The sequence below is a fragment of the Sapajus apella genome, unplaced genomic scaffold, assembly GCF_009761245.1.
Source record: "Sapajus apella isolate SASKATOON/1434 unplaced genomic scaffold, GSC_monkey_1.0 scaffold62, whole genome shotgun sequence".
Lineage (NCBI taxonomy): Eukaryota > Metazoa > Chordata > Mammalia > Primates > Cebidae > Sapajus > Sapajus apella.
The window spans coordinates 2858944-2874255 of NW_022437002.1; the positions used below are offsets into that span (position 1 = coordinate 2858944).

The 15312-nt window shown below is 50.7% G+C and overlaps 1 protein-coding gene across 1 annotated transcript in view; it reads right to left on the reverse strand.

Moving 5' to 3' along the window:
* Positions 1-6479: 6479 nt before the first annotated feature.
* Positions 6480-15312, reverse strand: part of SDC3 (syndecan 3) — a 93898-nt gene continuing 85065 nt past the window's right edge. Inside the window, exon 5 of the mRNA XM_032246661.1 lies at positions 6480-7343. Coding sequence (XP_032102552.1) covers positions 6928-7343 — 416 coding nt within the window. The 3' untranslated portion in view covers positions 6480-6927. The remainder of the gene's footprint in view (positions 7344-15312) is intronic.

Below are 15312 nucleotides of genomic sequence, written 5' to 3' on the forward strand. Positions count from 1 at the left end.
AGGGGGAGCTTTGGTGAAATAAAAGGAGCCTCTCTCCGCTCCAGAAGCAGAGGGCCCCTCAGACCTTTGTCCCGACCTGGGCGCTGAATCACGCAGACTCTGCCCCTGGGACCAATTTACTCTGGGCTTGCGATAGTCCTTTAATAGGACTCCAAGACTCTGTTTCCTCATCTGTAAACTGAGATACAGGTTGTGTATCCCTTATCTGAAATGCTTGGGACCAGGAGTGTTTTGGATTTTGAACTTTTTGGATTTGGGGACATTTGTGTTACACCAATTGAGCTCCCCTAATCTGAAAATCAGCAATGCAAAATGCTTCAGTGAGTATTTCCTTTGAATATCATGTCAGTGCTCAAAAAGTTTCCAATTTTGGAGTATCTTAGATTTCAGATTCTCCCGTTAGCGACACTCAATCTATAATAGTATGAGGGCCCCAGGGCTGCTGGGGGCACTCCTGTCACACTCACGATCTCACTCCATGCTAGCTCCCTTCCCTTAAACCTCCCAACCTAGACACCTGGCTGTGGGAGGTCTCCTGTTCATTCATTCACTCAGCAAATCTCTGGGCACGGCTGATCTGTGCCGGGGCCTGAGCGTGGAAGAATGAAGCAGCCGAGAGGGCTGGTTAAGAGGCTACCTCTGCAGAGACTGCTTTGCTGCTTAAGTGCTGTATGACCTCAGGCAAGTCATTTCACCTGGCTGTGCTTCCATTTATCTTAGTAAAATGGGGATAAGCATGGTGCCTGCCTCTAGGGCTGTTGAGAAAAAACGAAAATCAAGCAGGTAAAGTCTTAGCACAGTATCTAGTACATAGTAACCACTCATTGATGGCAGCTATTAGGATATTACTGAGGAGTTTTCAAAGTCTGATGGGGAGAGGGGACAACTAATCAAATAATTGTCATGCAATGGAATCACCGCTAATACCAGCACAAAGCAGGCATTGGGGGCACACGGGAAGGAGGAACTAGGCCTGCCAGGGGAAATCAGGGAAGGCTTTCAGGAGGAGGTGTCACTTGAAAGCTAAGTAGAATTTCACCATGACGATGAGAGGAAGTACATTCCTGATAGGGGGGACAGCAGTTAGTTACAGAAGCTCAGAGACTCTTGGAGGCACAAGGAGATGCTTACTGACTGTGCCTGGGGGAGTTTCAGGACACAGAGCTGGGAAGGTGGGTGGGAGATGATGGCAACCACCTTTCTGGCCTGTCTGGGGGATTGGGACTCCCTCTGGGGCAGCAGAGAGCAGGAAAGAGACAAGATCCAATTTGCCTTTGGGAAAGATGACCCAGACAGAGGGTCCAGGAGGGTGGCACAGGGCCAGGACACAAAGCAGAGACTAAGGAGGCTGCACCTGATGTGGAATTCAGGGGCAAGGTTGGGGGCAGTCTTCAGACTACACTCCCAAGACCCCAGCCAGGAAGGAGGGGCTGGGGCAGGCTGGGGTAGAGGGTGGGGTGGGGGTGACCATGACCTCAGTCAGCTGGGACCAGAGCTGAGGCAGGGGGTGGGAAGGGGGCTGCCCACACACTGAGTCACTCGACTTATTGGATTTCTGAGAAATTGCTCCCCTCCCCCTCATCTCGGCAGCCAAGGCCACTCCATTAAAGCTGTACCGTCAGTCAGCCTAGGCCCAAGAGCCCAGGTACAAAGCAGGAATCGGCTGGACACAGACAGACAGATCCACGACCTTGTGACCTCTTAGAGTCAGCCTTGGAAGGGCTGGTGCTCAGGGCTGGCCACATAGGGAAGCAAGAGGGGGAAGTGATTAGGGGTGTGGACACTGAAGCTGGCCACCCTGCTTCAAATCCCAACTCCACCCTTAGCAGCTGTGTGACCCTGGACCACTTCCCTAACCTCTCTGTGCCTCAAATGGGGATTATTGAAGCACCAATTTGAGACAGAAGGTCGTTTTGAGGATGATTAAATGAAACTCGTCAAGTGCTGGGCAAGGCACAGGCTCTCAGTGGGTGACCGGTGCTCTTGTTGATGTTGAGGGTGGAGTTACCTAATGTCCCAAGCCCTAACTCAACCCTCAGCCTTCAGAAGCTGCCCTGAAATAAAATCCAAGCTCTTCACTCATCATCAAGGCCATTCACATGGGCCCCTGTTTGCCTCTCCAGCCTCTTCTGCAAGCCCATCCCTGCTCCTGCCATTCTAAGCCTCCAATGCCAATCCTCCATCCAATTTCACACCTCCACACCTTGACCTGTGCTGGTCTTCTGCCAGCAGGACCCACACCTGGCTCCCGAGTCTATCTGATAAACTCCTTGTTTCTAGAGTGGACCTCAGCTAAGATAACCAGGGAAGCAGGAGGTATCCACCTGACAGATGAGGAAGCCGAGACTCAGTAATGAGCAGCTGTCCAAGGCCACTCAGGCAAGAAGCAGAGATGAGAACTCAGGTCGAGGCTGCCCTCTGCCAAGCTCACAGCCCCGCCTGCCCTGCCTCACTCCCACAGGGGCCTTGGGCTCACCAGCCTCTCCGTGACGCCTTGCCTGGTTTGGTGGCTGACAAAACAGACACACATTCTTTCCTTTGCTGGGAGAAGCCACACAGCACCAGAGAGACTTCCCTTCCTGCCTCAGCTGCCCCATGTTCTGGCTGGGGGACCTCAAGCAGGTTATGAGTAAACCCATAAGCCCCTGTTTGTAAGTGGAAGGAATGGCCGAGGGGTTGCCGTGCCCAGGCTTGCGTGAGTTTAGTAGAGCACACAGAGAGGGTGGCATCGTGCTTGGCTCCTCAAACGGGCACCCATGTTTTATTTCTCATCTGCATAACTGTCAAACATGGACATTCTCCCATCTTACAGATGAGGACACTGAGGCTCCAAGAGCGGAAATGACCTGCCCGGAGGTCACACACATAGTGACAGAACAGGAGTCAAACCAGTGCTTTCAGCACCAGGCTCAGCACCTTCCCCAAGCGACTCTCAAATATGTCCTTAAGATGCCAAAGAAACAACCCCCAACATTTATTGAGCACTTACTGTGCGCCTGTTCTAAGCCCTTGAAGTAACTCATTTAACTTCACAACCCTAATGCCTGCACTGTGATTATTCTCAGTTTGCAGAGGGGAAAACTGAGGCCCGGCGCGCCTAAGATTCAGTGCCCTCCCCAAGGTCGCACCGCTGGTGAGAAGCTGGATCCGGACCAGAATGAGGGCTGGCTGACTCCTGACCCAGGGTCGTAGCTGCAGGCTAGGAGTGAGGTCGGGTTGGGATAAATAATCCGGGGCCAGGCTGCGAGAGGGGCACGGGAGGCAGGGAACAGAACCCGAGCCTGGCCACCCCCCGGAGACACCCGCCCCTCCCCAGCCAGAGGATCCGGACTCCGGGACGCCTCCCACCCCGCCCCGCCCCCGCCCCGGGCCGCCGCTCGCCGCCCCTCGCCGGGGTTAAGCTGCAGCTTAGCGGGTCCCAAGGGCTCCCCCAGGCGCGCCCCGGAAGCCGCGGCCGCGCATTTCATTAGAGCCTTGGCCGCGGCCTCGGGGCCCTTCCCGGAGCCTCTCCGTCTTCTCCCCACTCAAATATCACCTCCCCGGGGACACGTCTTCATTTCTTCCTCCCCTTGCCTCTGCGGAGCCGGGCTCAGTGCCAGGCCCTGCCCGGGGCCCTGCGCTCGGCCCGGGGAGGCCTCTCAGTAAACAGGCAATTACCCCGCGCGAAGTGCGCCCTTCAGTAATAAGATTAATGAAAATAATAGATCACATTCGTGCCACGCTTCCAGTAGTCACTGTGAAGAAAGCGCTACATAAATTAACTCATACGATCCCCGACAACCCTCCGAGGAAGTACTCCGGACAGACAGGGAAACTGAGGCCCGAGGCCATGCTCTATTAAATGGCACAGGCTCACGCAAAGGCCATTTCCAGAGTCCTCCATGCTGAGAAGGACAGCTGTCATTTCGAAGAACCAACTTCATTTTAAACCTCACCACCCTGAGTACCAAAGAAAGTTAAACCCTATTAAATCAGGAGGGAGATATAACCAGAGTAATTACAACTCCATCTTCTCAGGAGGTGGGGAGGGGGAAGCTGGGCCTTGAATCTGGAGCTAAACTTTCTACCAAAGCCCCATGCATGCCTCCAGATCACAAGCTTCCCTGTGCCATGGAGCACAGAGTAATATCTGTGAGGGATATTACATATACAGGGAGGTATCAGGAGAGGCTTCCTAGAAGAGGTGATATTTGAACTGGGCCTTGAAGGATGCCTAGGAGTTGCAGAAGAGATTGCCACAGCACATGCAAAGGTCAGAAGCCCTGGGGACAAGTCCTGAGTACCCCTCTGAACTGCTGGCTGACTTTTACTGTCCACTCACTGACCCTCCATTTCTTTATCTGCCAAGTGGAAATAATCGTCCTGAGGTTGTCAAGACTGCGTGAGATTGTGGAAGTAAAAGTGCTTGGTGAGCTGTCACTGTGCGGGAGGAGGAGGGTTGCTGGAGCGCTGACCACCTGCTGCCTGGAACGCTTCTTAGCTCTTCATGGAAATGACTTTTCTCTGCTCGTGAAAAATAAGACGAATTATATCCCTGTGCTATCAGTGAGGAAACTAAGGCCCAGTGGCCCAGTGAGATTAAAGAACATGACCAAGATCACACAGCAGAAACTAGAAGAGTCAGGTCAAGCATGGTGGCTCACACCTGTAATCCCAGCACTTTGAGAGCCCGAGGCAGGTGGATCACCTGGGGTCAGAAGTTCAAGACCAGCATGGCCAACATGGCAAAACCCCGTCTCTACTAAAAATACAAAAATACACCAGGTGTGGTGGCACAAGCCTGTAATCCTAGCTCCTCAGAAGGCTGAGGCAGAAGAATCGCTTGAACCCGGGAGGCGGAGGTTCCAATGAGCCAGGATTGCGCCACTGCTCTCCAGCCTGGGCAACAGAGTGAGACTATCTCAAAAAAAAAAAAAAAAAGAAAAGAAAAAGAAAAAGAAAGAAAGAAAGAAAAAGAAGTAAGAGGGGAAAAAAAAGAAACTGGAAGAGTCAGAATTTGAGCCAAGATTCATGTGACTACAAAGACATGGCTTTGCTGTGTCAGCTCTCATGGCGACCCCATATACCATTGGGTTGACCCATCACAACCTTTCTCTTGCAATAGCACAATGAAACAGTGTTGCTTTGCATTCTTATAAATAACGTTCAACTGACATCTTTGTGCACAGATTTTTCCATAGTTTACATTATTTCCCTAGGACAGATTCCCAAATAAGATTACCGGTTCCAGAAATAGGAACATTTTTATGGCCTTTGATAAATATTTTCCAGTTGCTTTCAAAGCGGTTCCCAATTCACAGTTCCACCTGCAGCGTATAAGAGAGATGTTTCACTAGATCCTCACCAGTTACTTTTTTTAACCCTCTAAATGTACAAGAGGAAAATGGTATTGCATAGGTGTGCTGGTTTTATTATTATTCTTATTACCAATGAAGGTGAGTGTTTTTAAGGGCTGGAAACAGGGTCTGTATCAGAAGGAGAATCACTTCTGAGAGGTGGAGGTTGCAATGAGCCAAGATCCCACCACTGCGCTCCAGCCTGGGCAACAAAGCAAGACTCCATCTCAAAAAAAAAAGAAAACAAAAGGCCCCTGAGAGAGCCTGGAGTCGATGTAAAGGCACTCAGAGTAGAGAGCATTCATTTCTGGTGGAGAAAATGAATGCCTGGCCAGGACAGTTGGGGGTTGCTCTTTCTGGAGCACTCTTTCCGGGCTTCTCATGAGCTGGCTGCTCCTCATCCTTCAGCTCTCAGCTCAAATCAAACGTCAGCTCCCGGGAGAGGCCCCCTGACCCACACCATCTAAAGGGGCCACCTACCAGGTTCTCTCTGAGTCATTATCTTCACAGCACTCAGGATACCTGAAGTGCTTATTCATTTGTTTCCTGGCCTGTTTTCTGCCTCTGCCTCTAGAACTCAAGTCCTTGAGAGCAGGGATCTTTCCGCTTCAATTTCTAATGAATTTCCAGTGCCTAGGACAATGCTTTTCATTAATTAATTGTTTCCTTTTGTGGGTCATCTTGCCAGCCAGCAGTGCTATTGCTGTCTGCATCACATTCCAATGGTGGAATAGGCCTCTTTTCCTGCTCCCTAAATCTATCTCCAACACCGCTTACCCAGGACACGTGTGTACATAGCTGACTCTCATGAAGTTTAGGGCCACAAGAAGTCTTTACACCGCCCTAGTGCTCAGCCCGCCTTCCCCACGTTCAGAGCTCCGCTTCCTTAGAACTCAACCCCCCTCTCCTCTCTTATCAGCCTCTGGAGACCCACAAAATATTCCTGCTCCACCAAAGGCCACCCACTCCGGGTCCCCTGTGAAGCTGCAGCTCCAGAAAACCTGTAAAGCCTCCGGAATACCCATTGTCCCCCTCATCTCCCACTGGGCTCTGTGCAGCAAAGGAAGTTGTGTAGAATTTTATCTCCCTGAGACATGAATTACACCACCACCCCCCATCCCCTGTCTTAGAAGCAGAGTGGGAAGTGGAATAGACTGTTTTGGTTTTTAATAATACATTTTTTTTCTCTCTGTTCTCAAATCACGTCAGTCTACAATTAACCATCACATGGTAGTATTTCTCCCTTGGAGCCTCCAAGGAGTCTCTTGGGTGCATAGAAGCCGTCTCTGTGGTTTCGAATGGCAGGTGCCACCTTCCTCCTCGTCAGCTCCATTTTGGGCAAGGCCCCAGTGACTTGCTGGAAGCCACTGGGGAGGTTCCGCTGCCAACGCCACCAAGATCACCAGCTGGTACTTCCTTGGGTGAGCGTGAGTTGGGATGACAGCCTCCTCAGAGGCCCCAGGGAGAGGAGTTCTGTTGGGTTCAAGTGAGTTTCCATATTCCAAAGGAGAGATGACTGTCACCATTAAAAAACAGATTGACCCGGATGAGTGGTTAAAATTGCAAGGCAAAGTGAAGAAGTGATTCAGCGCTAATGAGTATTGATTACAGAGAGGAAGCTGGTTAATTGAGTGAGTTGGTAAGTTGGTTGCCAAGGTAACATCTCACTTGGAATAACATCATCCTCACAGTGGGCACAGACTGGATCTGGGTAGAGACCAGCGGTATAGTGGAATCTTTCCTGTTTGGAGACGGAGAAGACGAAACTGGAAATGTTGGACAGAGCTGGAGATAGGAAGTTTAAAGCCTTCCCTGACATAACCAGGGCTGTTTTCATTCTACCAAGAAGATATCCGCACGTGAGCCTGAGAACAGAGCCTCCCTCTGCGTTCCGTTCGTGGTGTTTAGACTCAGGAGAGAAAGCTGGGGCGCCGCTGTGGTCAGTGAGCAGCCTATCGACTTTCCACTGGCTAGAAATCGCAGGCGTGAGAGGAAGGATCCATTTTCCTGAGGTTTAAGAGAAAAGCCAAGCTTTATTTGCATAGACAATAATAACAGTTGAACTTAGAAGAAAAGGAACAGTGTCTGCCTAAAGTTTATATTTCTTTACATTTTGCTCTATATTTGATCATGTTAAATGCTGAAAATAGGCTGCTAGAAAGATCAAAGCGAAACTGATGTCCCCATCTAGTAAATATTCAGAACTTTAAGGCATGCGGTTTCTTTACTAACTTCACTGATTTTGTCCTTTTTATATAGCCTTGGCCTTCCTTCATCCTGATTTCCTCAATTATCTTTACCCCATTACATTCATATAATTTGGCAAGCCACCTCAAATTCTTTCTGGAATGAGATGAGACGGTAAGTAAATCTGAAATGTCTGAAAGGTGTTGTAATAACAGGTAAATTTTTAGTATTTTTAATTTTTTTGTATTTTTATTAAAGACAGAGTTTCACCATGTCAGCCAGGCTGGTCTTGAACTTCTGACCCTCAAGTGATCCACCCAGTTCAGCCTCCCAAAGTGCTAGGATTACAGGTGTGAGCCATTGCGCCCAGCCCTGAGTCTTGAGGGTTATATCTCACCTTTTAGTTATGCCTACCTGGAGTAGACATTCCTGATACACCTGTTAATGGTGTTCGCCTGATTGCAGTGAATAAACCCCAGAGTCAATATCTAAAAAGATATTAAACCTCTATCTGCAACTACCAAGGGAATGAAACTGTCACAAAGCCTGTAAAAAGTTGAGAGGTTGTTTTTCTGAATGGGTGGCATCTGCTTATAGCCTCTGTGGGATGGTTAACAAAAAATAGCTGGGCTCTGTCTGCATGAATTGACATGGATGAGGTGTGATTTAATTATGACCATCAAAATCATGCTGGATTATCACACATTGGGCCATGAGCAGCTGTCCTCCATTTCCTCTGAGGACAGCAAAAGACAGGAAAGCCACCACCAGCAGCTATGTGTCAGAATTCTTAATGCGCAGACCACAGTGGAAATAACTTTAGTCGTTTTTGTGGTTGCACAACGAACTTAGCACCTTGGAGACCAAAACTGCAGGTATTTCTCTACGCACACATACAGACAGATCTTCTTCTAACAAAATTGAGTTATACTGTGCCTTTTTGAAATTTGCTTTTTTATTTACCTAACGTCGTGAATATCCACACCAGTAAGTTACCTTCTTCATCCTTTTTTTTTTTTTTTTTTTTTTTTGAGACAGTTTCACTCTTGTTACCCAGGCTGGAGTGCAATGGCGCGATCTCGGCTCACCGCAACCTCCACCTCCCGGGTTCAGGCAATTCTCCTGCCTCAGCCTCCTGAGTCGCTGGGATTACAGGCACGCACCACCATGCCCAGCTGATTTTTTGTATTTTTAGTAGAGACGGGGTTTCACCATGTTGACCAGGATGGTCTCGATCTCTTGACCTCGTGATCCACCCGCCTCGGCCTCCCACAGTGCTGGGATTACAGGCTTGAGCCACTGCGCCCGGCCCTCTTCATCCTTTTAAAGGCTATCTAGAAATCCATTCTGTGAATGGACCATCTTTTATTTATTCGAGTATTTTGTACATCTAGGTAAGGGGTTTGTTTGTTGGCATTTTTAAAGGTTTTTTGGGGGGTGCTATTAGAAACTCCAAGACATCCTTGTAATCATATCCTTGGCACATCCATGATTATTTGGTTTGAATAAATTCTAAGAAGAGAAATTTCTGGGTCAATTTGTATGCAAATTGTAAAGCTTTTCATAGATACTTCCAAATTGCAGAAAGTTTCTAAAACCCAATTTACATCTAGGAACCATTTTTTAAAGATAATTAGTTTAAGTAGACATAGAGAAAAATCAGAAAATAATATGAGCAAACGTATGAAAGTCAAAATCACTCGAAGTCTCACTGCCCAGATATGACGTCTGCTGCACCCTCCTCTCCCTGTATCCATGTCTCTGTCTCTCCCTCTCCTTCTCTTGCTCTCAAACGTTTTCTCTCTCTCTTACTCTGCCTGTGTCTCCTGTTTCTCTAGCTCTGTGTCTCTGTCTCTTTACCTCTCTTCCTCTCCCGTATCATTTTTTTTTTTTTTGAGACGGTGTCTTGCTCTGTTGCCCAGCCTGGAGTGCAGTGGCATGGTCTCAGCTCACTGCAACCTCTGCCTCCCAGGTTCAAGTAATTCTCCTGCCTTAGCCTCCAGTGTAGCTGGGATTATAGGCTCCTGCCACCACGCCAGTCTAATTTTTGTATTTTTAGTAGAGAAGGGGCTTCCCATGTGGCCGAGATGGTCTCAAACTCCTGACCTCAAGTGATCCACCCACCTCGGCCTCCCAAAGTGCTGGGATTACAGGTGTGAGCCACCGTACCCGGCCTCCATAGCTATCTTTCTTGTTCCTGTTCTGTGTCTCACTCTGTCTCTGTCTCTACCTGCCCATATACATCTTGTTTTCCTCTTTCTCTGTCTCACTCTTTCTGTCTCTGCCTCTTTCTCTCTCTTTCAATAAAACTAGGGTCACCCTCCACACAGCTTTTCAAAGCCTGGGCAGCACTAATAATCTCTCACACTTGGGCAGAGCTTGGGGACTGGCAGGGTATATTTCACATGTTATTATCACCTTTGCTCAGGTGAGACCCCGAGGCGCCATACAGCCAGTTGTTCTTGCCCAAGGCCCACAGCTCACAAGTGTCTCCAAGTCCAGAACTTTCAAGGCTCCAAGCTGTCCCAGGCACCTGCAGAGCCGTACCCCTGCCCCTGATGTGCCTGCATGGACCCACACGTGCTGTCTCCCTTGGGGGCCATATGGTTACCAGGTCAGTCGGGCAGCTCAGCTAAGACCAGGGCTTGGTGTAAGCCCCCAGGCTGTCTCCAGGAATCCCAGGCTCCTACCAGGATGAGGACGGGGACAGGGAAGGAAGCTGCCTATTGCCTCCAGCTCTGGGCCACAGCATGCATCCGCATCCACCTGGCCCCGAATGTCTGCTTCTTTCATCTCTCGACACCCCCCGCCACCTGCTTCCTGCACATTGCTTACCATCCAAACCCCACAGCCCAACACCTCCACACCTCCTCCTCTCTCCTCCCTCATTAGGAGGAACTCATCTGTCAGGCCGTGGCCTCCACCCTCAGTCCAGCAGGGCTGCCCCTCCTTGGACCCCTCAAAGCACCCTCTTCTGACCCCTGGCCTAACGTCCCCACACAGGTTCTAATGGCCAAACTGGCAAAGTCCCTGCTGTTGCCCATGCCTCCAAGGCTAGTGCTCCTGGACTCAGGGTGCGCTCCACATGCTGGAAGCACAGGCCACACCAGTAAAAGGTAAGCACAGGTGTGTTCCTGGCTCCAACAGCCCTCCTCCCCTCCTCTCTTCTCCTTTCTTCTCTTCCTTTTCCTCTTCTCTCCTCCCAGCTCCTCTCCCCGCCTCTCCTGTCCCTTCCTCTTATCCTGCCATCTGCATCTACACTTCCGCCTTTGATCTCACCAAGCTCCATGGCTTTAGTCCTCATGTCTACACTGTCAATAGCCAAATTTGTATCTGCAGCCCGGACCTCTTCCTTGAACTCCAGACCTGAGTATCTCTACTCAGCTGTCTCTCAGGCCTCTCAGACACAGCATGTCCCAAAATCAGCTCTGGATCTTCTCCCTGCACAAACCCAGCTGTCCAGCATCCCACCGCCAGCACCACCTGAGTCTCCCCAGCCCAGTAAGCAATATTAGCACCACCTGGTCGCTCAAGGCAGAAACGAGGAGCTCTGCTTTCTGCCTTCATGTTCCCCACCCGCTACTTACAAGTCCCTCAGCAAGGTCTGTCTACTCTATGTCCAAGCCAGTCAAGCTCAGCAGCTTCCCTCCGCGACCGTGGCCAGCACCATCTCCAACCAGGAGACTCCATGTATTCCTGGCCCCCTCATGCCCCTCTGCTACCCACTCCCCACACAGCAGCCAGAGGCAGCTGCTTCTCACATGCCAGGTCAACTCACTCTCCTGCCTAGCACCCTCTGATGGTTTCCACTGCCCTTAGAACAAACCATGCCGCTTATCCCAGCCCACGAGGCTCTGCGTGATCGAGCCTCTGCCTGCCTCCCTGGCTCATCGCAGGCCTCTCTGCCCTTCGCTCACCACCTCCAAGCTCCTCTGAGGACACAGCAAACCCATTCCCACTGCAAGGCCTTTGTCCCTGCCTGGGTCTCTCTTCCCTCTCGTGTCTGGCTCTTCCCGTTATGCGGATCTCTCATCCTTGTGTGTTATTTGCTCAGAGGGATCGTCCCTGAGCATCGTCCCCACCCATCATGCTCTAACTCTCTCAACGCTCTATTCATAACACGTTGTATTTTTTGCTCTTTTTTCCCATCTCCCCCAGTAGGTGCTCCATCAGGGCAGAAACCAGGTCATCTCATCGTTGGTGCATGATAGAAATTAACCGACCAAATAATGAAGTGGTGAAGAGGGCAACTTCAGTGTCAGACACACCTGTGTTCTCCTTCCTGCTCCGTCACGTGTGTGACCCTGGATGGGGTCCTCCATCCTCTTCCCCTCAGTGGCTTTGCCAACAACTTGGGAATAAGAATCCTGTGTCATGGGGTTGTCATAAAGATAAAGTGAGATGAGGTAAGTGCAGTTCTTAGCATAACAAATGCATTCAATGCAAATAAAAAGCGCTCAATAAATGCAGACATCATTAAGCACGTTTGTTGGATGAACAAGCAATCCCATAAAGCACGTATTTAGAGACGTGGAACCCAAGACTGGGAAAGAGGGAGCAGCTTGTTCCAGGTTGCATGGCTACCAAGTGTCAAGTTCAGGGTCCCCTCCCAGGCCAGTCTGAAAGCAAGCTTCATGGCCATAGCCTGGCAATCCTCTGAAACCGGGCATTCCTGGGGCATGGTGTGCATGCGGTGGAGTGAACAGATCAGAACTCAGAGAACAGCTGGGCCAGGGAGAAACTGAGGGAAGAGGATGCAGCACCAGGACCGAAGCGGACCAGGACACAGAAACAGAACAGGCAGGACATCGAGCAGCAGCCACGTAAAGACTTGTTCCCAATTTGTCTAAATATAGGAGGATGTGGGTCTCCATGTCCTGGATTGATGCAGGATCCTGAAGCCACCCAACGGCCTCTGCATGCCAGAATCCCATTCTGCTGCCCTTCAGGACTCTCTCTCCCTGCCCCTGGCACCGTGGAGGGGTGGGTGCTCAGGCAGCCAAATGACCACCCCCGGGCACCTCCTCGGGACCCTGTGGTCAGGGGATGCAATGCATCAGCAGGTGGGCTGGGGTCCAGGCCCATCCTGGAAAAGGCCGGCTGCAAGTTTCCATGGAGCCCGTCGTCATGGTAACCAAACCTCCGCGGCAGGACTCCAGCAGAGCCAGGAAAGACAAGCTCCTTTCTTGTCCATATCCCAGGAGCCTGCGGGAGGGGGGGCGGAGGGAAGTGGGGACAATCAGGCTTTCTGAACCAGGATGGGGGTGGGGGCAGAGAGAAGTGGAGGTTGTCTTCCTGCTCAATGGGTCAGCCATAAACTGCCAGAACGCGGCACCCTATTTCACGCCTCTGTGCTTTGCTCTCGCTCTTCTCTCCCCTGGAATGCCCTCCCCCATCCTCATCTCCCTGGAGCCCTCCCAGCTGTCATCCGTGACTCACTGACCCTTCTGGGCAGAGTCAGTCCTTCCCTCCTCTGGCCACCTTTCGCACATCCCCAAGGTGTCTGGCTCACCCACGAGCTTGAGGGGTGTGGTGGTGGTAAGGGCAGAGGCTCTGGAATCAGGGAGACCTGAGTCACATCCCAGCTCTGCCATGAACATGCCAGTGACTCTAAATAAACCACTTATCCTCTCTAAGCTTCTACCTCCTGCTTCATGGGTCAGTCCTCATCTGCCATCGTCCAGCTGTGTGATCTTCAGTAAGTTTCCAAACCTCTCTGAGGCTCAGTTTCTTCATCTGAAAAGTAAGGTGATGTCCATGGGCTGCCTGATGCACACCTTGCATGTAATAAATGTCACAGATCGTTCTCATGTGCAGTGAGCATTGCCTCTCTGCCCCCTGGGGAGTGGACTTCCAGTCCCTGCCAGGCCTGGTTTATCCCTGAGTTTACACTCAGGCCCCCAACCCCTGTACTAAATCCCTCCCCTCTGCTAGGAGTCCTGGCCTGGCATTGTCCATGCCTTTCAGAGTAGGGTCTTTGAGAGGCACGAAGCTTTCCCTACTCAGAGCAGGGACTGGCACGCAGCACAGAGCTGACATTTCCAGCCTGACATCTGAGAGCAAGCATTGTGAAGGAGAATAGATTCCCCGAGAGCTTCCTGACAGCAGGGCCAGCCTTTGCGCTCTGTGTGTGTGTGTCTGTGTGTATGGCTGTCAGCAATTGCTCTAACATGCACACACAAACACATATGTATACCCATGTCCTCACAAATTCACACACACACACCACACACAAAACTGACCCAGGAAAGTGCAAAGATGTTCCTGGTCACTGTGGTCCACGTCCCAGGGACCAGCCCATGATCCCACTGCTTCCCAAACCACTCCCTCTGGAGCCTACCCCTGAGGCTCTGTGCTGTTTATGGAATAGGTGAGGGGTGAAGAAATGGCCCTTCATGGTCTCATCATCCTGGGACTCAACAGGGGAAGTGAAAGGCCAGGTCACCATCCAGACAACCAGTCTACCTGTCCACAGGTCTCCAAGGGCACCTGTGGCATTTGGATACCTGAGATCACACAGACAAGCATCCCTGCCCCCACTGCTGCTGAGCAGGCCCAGCTACAGACTGTCACACCCACACCCTGCTGCCACCTCCCTTCGAGTTCCCTGGCCCAGGCTTGAGTCTCAGATACTGCCCCCCAGCCCCTTGGTTTCATCCTGGGCGTCAGCGTCCACAAGGCCAGGCCATATGCCCTGTCGCCCTGGTCTCCAACCCATCCTGAAATGCAGGCAGGGGAAGTGGTCACCTCCTCCAAACCATGAAGCCGATCAGTGCCAGCTGACATTTATTGAGCACTTGCCCTATGCCAGCCGATGTTCTAAGCACCGTACCTGTATTTCTTCCTCAACTCTCACAATAACTCTATAAGGGAGGTGATCTCATCATCCCCATTTTACAGATGGGGACACGAGGTGCAGAGCAGTTCAGAAGCACAGCTAAGACGGTGTTCCAATGGGAATTTAAACTCAGGCATTCTGGATGCACTGCCCAAACTACACTGTGTCTACTCAGCCACACTGACCTGGGCACAGCCAGAAAGTGAGGGGACTCAAAAGGTGGCATCCCTGTGCCTCTCCTGACTTTGGAACATACGGGTGACAGTCAGATGGTGGGGCAGAATAATACCAGCTCTATTCATTCATTTCACAACTGTTTACTGAGCACCTACTATGTACTTACTGAGCACTAAGCACTGGGGATATCACAATGAAAAAAGAAAACAACCCTTAGTCCCATGGAGTGGTTATTTTGGTGGGAGAGATACAATAAACAAAGTAAACAAATGAAATAAACTGTATTTGTAGTAAGTGCTAAAGAGAAAAAAAAAAGCAGGGAAAGGGAATGAAATGTCAAGGGGTTGGTGTGGGGGAGGGGGTGGTGCACTCAAGAAGCCAAGAGTGTGATACTTAAGACCTAACTAGCAGCTGGGCGTGGTGGCTCACGCCTGTAATCCCAGCACTTTGGGAGGCCGAGGCGGGTGGATCACAAGATCAAGAGATCAAGACCATCCTAGCCAACATGGTGAAACCCCATCTCTACTAAAAATATAAAAATTAGCTGGGCATGGTGGCTGGTGCCTGTAGTCCCAGCTACTTGGGAGGCTGAGGCAGGAGAATTGCTTGAACCCGGGAGGCGGAGGTTGCAGTGAGCCAAGATTGCACCATTGCACTCCAGCCTGGTGACAGAGCGAGATTCCATCTCAAAAAAAAAAAAAAAGCTAAGTGGCTAAGTATGGTCATGCATTCATATTCATCTGCTGGAAGAACATTCCAAGCAAGGGCCGTGAG